This window comes from Pristiophorus japonicus, chromosome 1, assembly GCF_044704955.1.
Source record: "Pristiophorus japonicus isolate sPriJap1 chromosome 1, sPriJap1.hap1, whole genome shotgun sequence".
In the NCBI taxonomy this organism is placed as follows: Eukaryota; Metazoa; Chordata; class Chondrichthyes; family Pristiophoridae; genus Pristiophorus; species Pristiophorus japonicus.
Window position 1 is genome coordinate 254,545,722 of NC_091977.1, and position 12,442 is coordinate 254,558,163.

Genomic DNA, 12,442 nt, shown 5'->3' on the forward strand with positions numbered 1-12,442 from the left:
GATAAAGTTTAAAAGTTCATGCTTACTTTATTTTGATATTTTCATACAAAGAAACACATTTGGAGTTGCCTTCACAGTCTTGATAATAGTATTACAAATCAGTCAGCTATCGATATTCTTTCAGGTTCAGTGATGCTGGTCACTCCCAGAAGTGGTCCCCATGCCTTATGTTCAGGAGTGTGCCTCTATTGCCTAATATCTAATGATAGTGTAACCTAGGAGGAGGAGGGATAATAATAACACCTTCTTAAGATCCAAACTGGAATTGTGTATTTCACATGTGCCCTCGTATATGCTTCTCTAATCTTTCGGAAAGTAGACTGAAAATATTTACTGAGACGAGGCCAGACCTGAATGATTAACCTGCTTTATTTCACAGACAGCAAGCGAATGTACAGAGCGATAGTTAGAATCAAAACATATTTTCTTTACTTAGATTCAGACTTCTCCTTGTGAATAAGAACAATAGCAAACGACACAGCCCTGCTAGGGGGCTAAATGCAGGCTCCTTTAGTCCATTTTAACAATTAAACAAACCAACTCTTATATGAACTTGGTTTGCACTAATCTTATAATAAACTTCTTAGGCTTTTTTCGCCTTTCTCTCAACAGACCGGTCTGATGCCTGACTTTCAAACAGGAAGTAGGGAGGATTAGAAGGCTACCCCTCTAACTTCTTCCTTGTTGAGTGATTCACCAGTAGGTCTGTCCGTAAAATCAGCGACCTTCTCCTCCACCCAAGAATGAATTCTCCAAAGATACGGCAGACATGGCTCCCTTCTCTTTAGTACTTTGTTCACAGATTAATATTTCCCAGATAATTGCCACAAGGTTGTCAGCCTTGGCTCATTGGTACTACTCTCGCCTCTGAGTTAGAAGGTTGTGGGTTCAAGTCCCACTCCAGAGGACGAGCACATAATCTAGGCTGACACACCAGTGAAGTACTGTACTACACTGTTGGAGGTGCCGTCTTTCAGATGAAATGTTAAATCGAGATCCTGTGAACATAAAAGATCACATGGTACTGTTTGAAAAAGAGCAGAGGAGTTCTCCCATTGTCCTGGCCAAAATTTATTCCTCATTCAACACCATTAAAACAGATTATCTGATCATTATCTCATTGCTGTTTGTGGGATTTTGCTGTGGCATTTGCAAATTGGCTGCCACATTTCCCTACATTGCAACAGTGACAACACTTCAAAAAAGTACTTCAATGACAGTAAAGCGCTTTGGGACATCTTGTGGTCATGAAAAATGCTATATAAATGCAAGTTCTTCCTTTCTTTATTTAATAGAAAACAAGATGGCAGCAAAATTATTTTCAGTGAGTATTTGTAGAAATGTCATTGGTTCCCCTTTTGCGCCTTGCTGTTAGCAGCTGTTTGCTGATGGTAGATTCTGGGTTGTTCGTGTTTGAACTTCATGATTGCCACTTTCGGTTCCCATGTCCTACCTGTCGATTGGTACAGGTTGAGTTGCGATTTATTGCTGAGCCAATCAGCTGCAAATGTGATGCCTTTCATGTGTGGCACTTTGAAATTTGACAAAAATACCAGCATTGTTTGCCTTTTCAGAGCTGTCCAGATAGAATTTTATTAACGGTCTTCCTTTGCTATCTTTGTTTGCACTTTAGTTCATCACAGGCAGAGGTGATTCATAATAAGAGTACCAAATCCCAGTAATAGTGGGTTCTCCTGACAGTAAGGCAGGGTTTTCCTGGTAAAAATCACTTTTCTAAGGTGGTCTAATACTCCTGTATATAAGTATTTACCTGTTTTCATCTTTCTATCTTGGTAGAAATGTCATCTCCTACAATGAAGAAGCCCGAGAAGCCAATGTATAGTGGCCCCACATCTCCACAAGGTTCATCACCACGACTGAGCACTTTCCCACCGCATCATCACCCTGGCATCCCAGGACACAGTGGTAATTCTATTCATATTTTTACTACGGAGATTTATCTGTGTATTAAATAAGTGGAAACAAATTGGAAAATACAGCTGATACACCATTCTCTCAGGCCCTCTCACCTTCTGAGGATGCACAGTGCTTTTTGATCAGTACAGATTTTTGCTTAATCAGGTTGGGGAAATTTCAGTTCCACCAAGAACATTCCACTTGACAGCTTTGACTGTAATACAGTGCAAAGTAATGTCATCACAATAGTACAGTACTGGTGACGGTCAAAACTCTGAGCTTGGCTGCCTCGTGTCCACTTGTGTTTTGAGATGAGCTCTGTATCTAGAAACTTGAGGGGGATCCTGACTATGTGTTACCCTTCTGAAGTGCACCTCCTGATGCTTAGATCCCTGTTGCAGTCTTGATAACATAGTTGCAAACTAATTCTGCTGAAGGAAGGCAGAATAAGGAGAACCTGCACTCCACTATATCAACTTGCACTATCTTTTTCTACATATAGACTCAACATCAAATATAACTGATGGAATATTTCAGATAAAATGGAAGTTTTTCCTGGAAGATTGATGATTACTGACAGTAGAATCAAAGAATTGTCTAAGTTTATGGCACAGAAGAAGGCCATTTCAGCCCATCGTGTCTGTGGCGGCCAAAAAAGAGCTATCCAGCCTATTGCCAATTTCCATTTCTTGTCCCTCTGCCTTGCAGGTTACGGCACTTCAAGTGCACAGTCAAGTACTTTTTAAATGCGATGAGGGTTCTGCCTCTACCACCCTTTCAGGCAGTGAGTTCCAGACCCTCACCACACTCTGGGTGAAAAAATATCTCACCACTAATCCTTCCACCAATTATTTAAACCTATGGCCGCAGGTTGTTGACCCCTATGCTAAGTGAAATAGGTCCTTCCTATCCACTCTACCGTCATAATTTTATACACCTCAATAAGGTCGCTCCTCAACCTCCTCTGTTCCAAAGAAAACAACTCCAGCCTATCTGAACTTTCCGAATAGCTAAAATTCTCCAGTCCTGGCAACATCTTCGTAAATCTCCTCTGCGCCCTCTCTAGTGCAATCACATATTTCCTGGAATGTGGTGACCAGAACTGTATACAGTACTCTAGCTGTGGCCTAACTATACAATTCAAGCATAAACTCCCTACTCTCATATTCTATGCCTTGGCTAATAAAAGGAAAGTATCCCATATGTCTTCTTAACCACCTTCTTAATCATGCCTCCTACATTGAAGTCTAAATCATTGATGTATATCACAAAATGTAAGGGACCTGAGCCCTGCGGAACCTCTTCCTGTCACAAAAACACCCATCAACCATTACCCTTTGCTTCCTGCCGGTGAGCTCATTTTGGATCCAACTTGCCACTTTCCCCTGGACCCCAAGGGCTTTGACTTTTTTGACCAGTGGGACCTTGTCACAGCCATGCTAAAATCCACGGAGACTACATCAAATGTACTACCCTCATCCACCCTCCTTGTTACCTCCTCAAATAATTCAATCAAGTTAGCCAGACATAACCTCCCCATAACAAATCCATGCTGACAGTCCTTAATTCATTTCTAAATGAAGATTTATCCTGTTGCTCAAAGTTTTTTCCACTAATTTGCCCACCACTGAGATTAGGCTGATTGGCCTGTAATTACTCGCTCTATCCCTTTCTCATTTTTTTAAACAAAGATACAACGTTAGCAGTCCTCCAATCCTCCAGCACTACACCTATAGCCAGGTGGAAAATGATGGTCAGAGCCTCTGCTATTTCCTCCCTTGCTTCTCTTAACAGCCTGGGATACATTTCAGCCAAGCCTGGTAATTTTTTTTACTCAGAAGAGTCTACTGTTCTTGCTTTTAAACATTAAACTTTACTCAAGGGGGTAGTGCTTTGAATCTTGTGCATTTAGTCCTTGATGGGTTGTGTCTACCTTTCCTCAAAATAGTATTGAATTATCCTCTTCTGAGTCGTTCTTCTCTGAAAGGGCTATTTTAAAAGGATAAACAAATGCACTCCAGTGACATCAATCAAGGGGATTGAACAGCCCGAAACAACCAGAATAGCAAATCTATTAAACTGATCAGGAACCAGTTCAGAATAGTGATTGGAGGCCTAGGGTTTGTTCTGTTAAACAACTGTGCTAAATTGTATTCCCTTAAGTCAATGTTCCACTAGGCTATATACGGAAGCCTTTAATAAACTGATATTGCACACATAGATAGTGTTGGCTGTTGCAGGAACTGAAAATATGAGTGCTGCAGATGCTGTGTTAAGACCACTAGCGTGCAGAAATTTCAAAGTTTAGAAAATCTATTAATTTGTTTGTTTTCTATTTCTAGTCATCTCAACAAGAAGCCCACCTCCTCCATCACCGCTACATTTCTCAGCCTCCACCATCCTCCCTCCTGCACCCAGTAGTTACTTCTCGCACCCAACAATCAGATACCCACCGCACCTTACCCCTCAGGACTCGGCAAAGAACTTTGTGCAACTTGGCTGTGGCCCGTCCAATCCACAAACCAGCCAGGTTAGTCACTTAATGCTGAAGTGTGAATATTTACACATTTCAATTGACAAATGAAAGGCTGTCATTTTACAATAATTGAGTTAAAAGTACAGGCTGGTGAACTATATTTTGTTTATTTCTCCAAGTCTCTAAAAATAGAAACTGACTGTGAAGCAAAAAAACCACCTACTAGGAAGACACTTCCAATGTTTTATGCCTTTGCTTTTGTTTGGTGCAGAGTATTTTCTGTTAATTTGAGGAGGTGGTGGGGGGCGGGGGCGTGGGGAGGCAAGGGGGGTGCTGGCGGTGGCGGGGAGACGATTTCCTAAATAGGTAGCTTTTAGAAAAGTTGACAAGACAATCCTGGTGTCTGCTGACACAGGCTTTGCTATAACTATCAGCTGCTCCGATATGGACACATGCTTGGTACAAATCGAGATCTTTTGGGCCGTGGGGTTAAATGGTTTCAAGAAATTAACAGTAAAAATAAACTCCCAAACTCTGGCAGCTGCTGTAAGGAGTACAAAGATCCTTAAACCTTTCAACTAGTGTTAATGTGAGTCCTGACAATTAACACTTGTGTATGTTAAGGGTCCAGAGGCATTCCCAGTCGCTCGGTGGCCTCTACCCTGCTGTTTAGCTTGTCTATACAATGACATTCATTTGTGATGACCTGTACCTTTGCACTTATTTACAACAACTTGCATTTATATAGCATCTTTAATGTGGTAAAATGTCACAACAACAATGACAACAACCTGTATTTACATAGCACCTTTAATGTAGTAAAACATCCCAAGGCGCTTCACAGGAGTGTTTTAAGACAAGTACATTTGACACCGAGCCACATATGAAGAAACTACGGCAGATGATCCTTGACCCCACTGTGCTTGCAAGCTCCCATCTCCAACCTCCCTTTCCACTCCAAATTTCTTGAATGTGTTGTCGCCTCCCAAATCTGTGCCCATCTTTCCCGGACCCCATGTTTGAATCTCCCTTCAATCTGGTTTCCTCCCCTGCCACAGAACCGAAACGGCTCTCATCAAAGTCACAAATGACATCCTTTGTGACTGTGACAAAGGTGAACTATCCCTCCTTGTCCTTCTCAACCTATCTACAGCCTTTGACACTGCTGACAACTCTATCCTCCTTCAGTGCCTTTCCACCATCGTCCAGCTGGTTCCATTCTTATCTATCCAATCATAGCCCGAAAATCACCTGCAATGGCTCTCTTCCCACTTCCGCATCGTTACCTCTGATGTCCTCCAATGATCTGTCCTTGGCCCCCTCCCATTTCTCATCTATATGCTGCCCCTTAGCGACATCATCCGAAAATTCAGCGTCACTTTCCACATGTACGCCGACGACACCCAGCTCTACCTCACCACCCCTTCTCTCAACCCCTCCACGGTCTCTAAATTGTCAGATTGCTTATCTGACATCCAGTACTGGATGAGCAGAAATTTTCTCCAATTAAATATCAGGAAGACCGAAGCCATTGACTTTGGTCTTCACCACAAACTGTGTTCCCTAACCACCAATTCATCCCTTTCCATAGTATCTGTCTGAGGCTGAACCAGACTGTTCACAACCTAGGTGTCACAGTTGATTCTGAAATGAGCTCCCGGCTACATATCCGTGGCATAACTAAGACCACCTATTTCCACCTCTGTAACATTGCCCGTTTCCGTCCCTGCCTCACTCATCTGCTGCTGAAACCCTCTTCCAGGCCTTTGTTACCTCTAGATTTAACTACTCCAATGCACTCCTGGCTATCCTATGTAAACTTGAGGTCATCCAAAACTCGGTAGCCCATGTCCCAACCCGCACCAAGTCCCAGTCACCCATCACCCCTGTGCTCGCTGACCGACATTGGCTCCAGGTTAAGCAACGCCTAGATTTCAAAATTCTGATCCTTGTTTAAAAATCCTCGCCCCTCCCTATCTCTGTAATCTCCTTCAGCCTCACAGCCCCTGAGATGTCTGCGCTCATCAAATTCTGCCCTCTTGAACATCCCTGATTATAACTGCTCAACCATCGGTGCTCGTGCCTTCAGTTGTTTGGAACTCCCTCCCTAAACCTCTACCTCTCTTTCCTCCTTTAAGACGCTCTTTAAAACCTACCCCTTTAAACAAGCTTTTGGTCCGCTGCCTTAATTTCTTCTTTTGTGGCTCGGTGTCAAATTTATCTGTTTTTTCTTATAACACTGCTGTGAAGCACCTTGGGACGTTTTACTATGTTAAAGGCACTATGTAAATGATAGTTATTATTATCTTAACTGGGCAATTTTCTCCAATCTTTTATTACAGGCCGCAGCCTGCGCTCCCCAAATTCTGAATTAACAGTCTTCTTTAACAGTCCCCTCTGTCGCACGCTTCCCCACTCCCTCTCACTCTAGATTACAGCCCTTCCCCATTCCCTCCCACTGCTCCTCCCCACTCCCTCCCTTCCTTCCCATTAGAGTTTACTGCTCCTCTCCAATCCCCTTGCTCCTCCCACTCTGTATTCCTGCTCCTCCCTGATCTCTCTTCCCTCCTCTATCAGAAGCCAATGTTTAATTCATAACCTCTTCTGAACTCTCTCCCAAGGCTACTTCACCTTCCTGCCTCTCTTCTTTCCTTCAAAGACCTGTTTAAAAGCGTATGAAGGTGCCTTCAATCCTTTTCCCCTTAATCCCTGCCATCTCTTGCTCAGCATCCTCCTCCCACCAACGTTTCCTCTCCTCCGCTCCCCCCCCATTGTAAAGCACTTCCAATTGCCTTTCTACGCAAGGAGCATTATGTAAGCACAAGTTGTTGTCATTGCTTGCTTTATACCATAACATCATTTAAAATTGAACAGCAAACATCTTCGCTTATTATTTTTTCTGGTGAGGTTGTCAGCACTCAAAGTCATTTGAAGCAAGTGTTTGTGGCTGCACTCTTCTAATTCCCGATCCAAGGTGATTCCTTTAAAAAAAAAATCTGTTACGAACGTAGCTTTTATGTTATGTTATTGGACAGGATTGTTTCCCAGCAGTTATGATGCTTGACCTACCTTGCATCATGTGACATGAAGACATTCTTAATATGTTCACTGTGGTGAAAAGCTCGAATGCCAGGGGATACAGGATAACAATGAGGATTTTGGGAGTAAGGAGAGGTGGAGTGTTTTTCATGCAAAGGAAAATAAACTTATGGAATGAAGTACCAAGGGAGATCTTTGAAGGAGACAATGTGAATGGGTTCAAATGGATGCATTTCTGCTGGTGGGAGGGGGGGGGGGGGATATGATGAAGAGCTGTGATGGTGGGGTTAATCTATGAAAAGGAATGGGCTTGTTCAGTCTAATGGCTTTTTCCTGTCTGTGAAGTTGCTTATATTCTTAATGGGGGAAAAAAAATCTGCTTTTTTTAATGTACAAGTCATTACAATGTAATTCTACACACAGATATTTTACAAATTACACATAGCCAGTATCTGTTGTTATAAACAGTATGTTCTGGCTGAATTATTTCTTCTTCAAAATTTGAACTTTGGTCCGTCTCTAATTACATGTCAGCAGGAACTAGGGAAAAGGTTTGCTGAGAGACTTGGAATAGTTATGTTTGACTAGTATTCTTGGCTTAACTGGGCAGAATACCTTAAGGCAGTGACCATTAGCAGTAGTCGTGAGGGGGTTAAATAGTTTGTTAAATCTTTTCAATATTAGTTTATGACATGTAATTGGACCAAACGACAGGAGGAAATTATGAAAGATGAGTTAAATACTTTCAATTGTTGAATGGCAAACTGCCATTGAATTCACTGCTAATCTAGCCTTTCTTCATTTCCTTTAAAACGTTATTAAAATATTTCATAAATTAACTCTAAATTAAGTCACCATGCACAAAGGGGAGCCTTATAAAATTCAGTCATTGTTGTTACTGCAACAGGCTGGGTAGGATTACATTTTTGAAGGAAAAAAAAGGAAAACAGATGGCGGTCACAGAGTAAGAAGTTTCATTGAGTATAACTCTTGTATTACAAGTGATAAAAATGGAGAAACTCGATGGCTGATCATCGAGTTGTATTGACAAATGGATCTTGTTTTATGGGAGCTTGTGATTATTCCACAGCTGAGGAATGCGGTAATTGAGTGAAGTGAAAACAGAAACAGCAATAACTGAAATTCATTTTTAGTAAACCATCTGCATCGCGACTCACATTCTAGAGCGTACTTACTACCAAATCTAGGGAATTATTTGGATGTCATCTCTTTTGGAAAGATGTTGCAAGAAATCTGTAATCCTCCCACCCCTGACCACCAAGGGTTAAAGACAGTCATAACTCAATCCTGACTCACACTCTTGAGCAAGAGCTGCTGAAACCCACTGCCACTTTTGTACCATACTTATGCGTTTTATTATGTCTAATCTGAGATTTCTTTTGATGAGGACTGCAGCTAAAAGTAAAATATATTCTGTATAATTACTTCAGCACCTCCATGCAGAAGCTTACTTCAGTTCTAACCAATAAATGGTCCTTGAGAGAAAAGTAGGGATATACTGAGTAAATATTGTCTTCCTCGCCTGTGGGGTAATCTGGCAGAGCAGAGAGGAACAGGAGGAGGCCATTCAGTCCCTCGAGCCTGTTACACCATTCAATTAGACCATTTCTGATCTGCATCTTAATTCCATCGACCCCCTTGTTCTGAACTCTCCCACAATCTCCCGCCCATGGTTCAATCCAACTCATTTTTATTCTGCTGAAATCAATGCAATAAAAATCAGGCACATTCTACAACAAGCAAGTGATCCACGCCATCAGATTACTGCCAAATGTAACAGTCACACAGCAGAGTTGATTTGTCTTTTGAATGCTTATCTTGAACATATTCTCTCAAACCAGAGTAACCAGTTTAATTGCTTTTTAATTTATTTCAACATAGAACGATAGAATAGTAAAGCCTATTGTGCCTATATGCTCTCTCTGAGAAAGTTTTCAATTAATCCCATTCCCCTGCTCTAACCTTTTTTTTAATTTTACATATATATTTATCCTATTCCCTTATTTAAGGTATTCTGAATTCTGCTCCCATGTCCCAACAACCCTCTGTGCAAAAAATATTCATTTTAACCTGTGTCCTTTTGCTGATGATGTTGAATTTATGCCCTTGTAATTACTGACTCACTGGCCATTGGAAATAGTTTTTCTTTTAAATTTACTTTATTAAAACCCCTTATAATTTATGAACACCTCAGATCTCTTAACCTTCTTTGATCTGGTGAATTTTGTGGTAGAGGCATAGCTGTTTTGTTTTGCACAATATTTTTAAGACCAATTTTCTGAAAACTCTTCCAAGTGCATAATGTTTTATCCTGAAGAAGGATGAGTGCAATATAAATCTCCGATCAACACCTGAGTTTCAATATCCAAACCTGATTTCAAGTTGTGAGTGGTAACAGAGTCTAAACATTATCAAAAAGCACTAACATGACGTGATTCCTTATCTTAAATCAGCACATTCCTTGGTCTACCACATGATAGGGATCATATTTTAATTCAAAGAATACCTGCCAGTATATTCTGTAATACCCCTATGATTTGTAATGGACTGTTTTTCTCCATTTTACTGAGTAAAATTGTTATGTTGCACTTTGTTCTAGCATGAAACTAGTTGTGTAGAGGTCTCTAACCCAGCTTCAACACAGTCTAGAATTATGTTGGTTCATTTATGAAATTTCAGGTTTGTTAATGCGGAGAGGGATCACTTCACTCATGTCCCAGCTGACTGAATTGCTCTTCTTCCCTTCCTTCCACTATCTCTTCCCATTCTCTTGCTCTCAGTCTCTCTGACACATTCACTTTTATGGTTCTCTCTTCCCTTCTCCTCCTTAATAAATCATTCAGTCAGTCATTTTTAGGGCTGGGTTTACTTCTGGTTACATCATGATGGAGAGATGTGTTTATACTTGACAGTATTTATGTAAACAAGTACTGCAGGTCCTAACTGTACTGCCTTACTGTCATTAAGCATATTTTTATATGAATATGAATAAACCTTATTTAATAAGGTCTATTCATATTTTAGCAGTAATTTTAGTTTACGTGAGCATTTGTCCCAGTTTCCTTGCTAAAATCTTTGTTCTAAAAACAATGTTGGTTCTATTTTCTTGATGGCTTTTATTCTTTTAACACAAGTAACTTTTCCTTATAGAATATCACACTGGAAATATTTGCTTAATTTCACATACTTGTCTTACGCTGTTTTAAGTTGCAACATTCTGAAAATTAAATGTTCAAATCTCTGAGGATGCATGTTGGATGCCTTAGTCCTTAAGTTATGAGCACAGTACTACTTGAGAATTAGTTCCTTAAGGGTTGATAGACGTCCAAGTTAGACATAAAATGGATTGGGAGTAGAATGGACCGTGCATGATTACCACTACTTGTCCAGCTGAGGAAAAGACTGTGTTTATTTGAAAATATGTTAATGATATGATTTCAACAGCACAGCAATTTGTATTTATATAGAGCTGCTCACAGAAAATAACATCTCACAAAACTGCATAAGGCAAAAAGATGACATTGAGTACATAGAAACATAGGGCCCAAGTTTCCACACGATAAAAAACGGCGCCGGAAAAAAAACGCGCTATTCTCGAGCGCTTTGCAGCTCCTTGTCTGTTTGGCGCGGCGCCCAGGGGGGCGGAGCCTACACTCGCGCCGATTTTGCAAGTGGGAGGGGGCGGGTACCATTTAAATTAGTTTTTTTCCTGCCGGCAACGCTGCGCGTGCGCGTTGGAGCGTTTGCGCACGTGCAGTGTGAAGGAAACATTGGCACTCGACCATTTTTGTAGTTCTTTGTAGCTGTTTAGTTTTTGAACATTTTTTAATAAAAGCATATTGCCATCACCACATCAGCACTGAGAAGGCTGCAGGAAGCCTCAGAAAGTTGAGGCAGCCGTTTCCCTCCCCCTCCCCGCCCGCCATCGGGAATAAACGGCTTTCTCCTCCCCCCCCCCCCCCGCGGGAACGAACGGCTTTCTCCTCCCCCCCCCCCCCCCCGCGGGAACGAACGGCTTTCTCCTCCCCCCCCCCCCCCCGCGGGAACGAACGCCTGCAGCATTCTCCCTGCCTGAAGCACTTTCACACAGGTAGGAAGATGGTTTATTTAATCTTTTCTTTGCTTATAAATGTTTATTCAGGTTGGATTTATTTGTATAATATTTGTATAAGTATAAATAAGGATTTATTATAGAATTTAATGACTTCCCTTCCCCCCCCCTCCCCCCCCCCCCCACCTCGTTCTGGACGCCTAATTTGTAATCTGTGCCTGATTTTTTAATGTGTAGACAAGGTTTTTTCAGTTCTACAAAAATCTTCACTTGCTCCATTCTAAGTTAGTTTGGAGTATGTTTTCACTGTGGAAACTTTGAAATCAGGCTTCAGTGGTCGGACACGCCCCCTTTTGAAGAAAAAATTCTGTTCCAAAGTGGAACTGTTCTACCTGACTAGAACTGCAGAAAAAAAAATGTGGAGAATTGCGATTTCTAAGATAGTCCGTTCTCCAGCAGTTGCTCCTAAAAATCAGGCGCAAATCATGTGGAAACTTGGGCCCATAGGAGCAGGAGTAGGCCATTCAGCCTATTCCACCATTCAATGAGATTATGGCTGATCTGCGACCTAACTCCATATTCCTGCCTGTGGCCCTTATCCCTTAATACCTTTGGTTAACAAAAATCCATCAATCTCCAATTTAAAATTAACAATTGATCTAACATCAGTTGCTGTTTGCAGAAGAGAGTGAAACTTCTCCACCCTTTGTGTGGACGTTTTGCCTAATTTCACTCCTGAAAGGTCATGCTCTAATTTTCAGGCTATGCCCCCTCGTCCTAGAATCCCCAACCAACAGAAATAGTTTTTCTCTATCTAACCTATCTGTTCCCCTTAGTATCTTGAAAACTTCAATCACATCACCCCTTAACTTTCTGAATTCTTGGGAATACAACCTTAATTTATGTAATCTCTCCTCGTAACTTAACCCTTGATTCCA

The 12,442-nt window shown here is 41.4% G+C and overlaps 1 protein-coding gene across 4 annotated transcripts in view; it reads left to right on the forward strand.

Annotated features, from left to right (window-relative positions):
• The window catches only part of LOC139269995 (nuclear factor 1 B-type-like), a 368,148-nt gene that overhangs the window by 283,236 nt on the left and 72,470 nt on the right, over positions 1-12,442 (forward strand). For all 4 annotated transcript variants that reach the window (XM_070888406.1, XM_070888407.1, XM_070888408.1 and 1 more), the window contains 2 exons: positions 1,798-1,926; positions 4,260-4,447. In XM_070888406.1, coding sequence (XP_070744507.1) covers positions 1,798-1,926; positions 4,260-4,447 — 317 coding nt within the window. The remainder of the gene's footprint in view (positions 1-1,797; positions 1,927-4,259; positions 4,448-12,442) is intronic.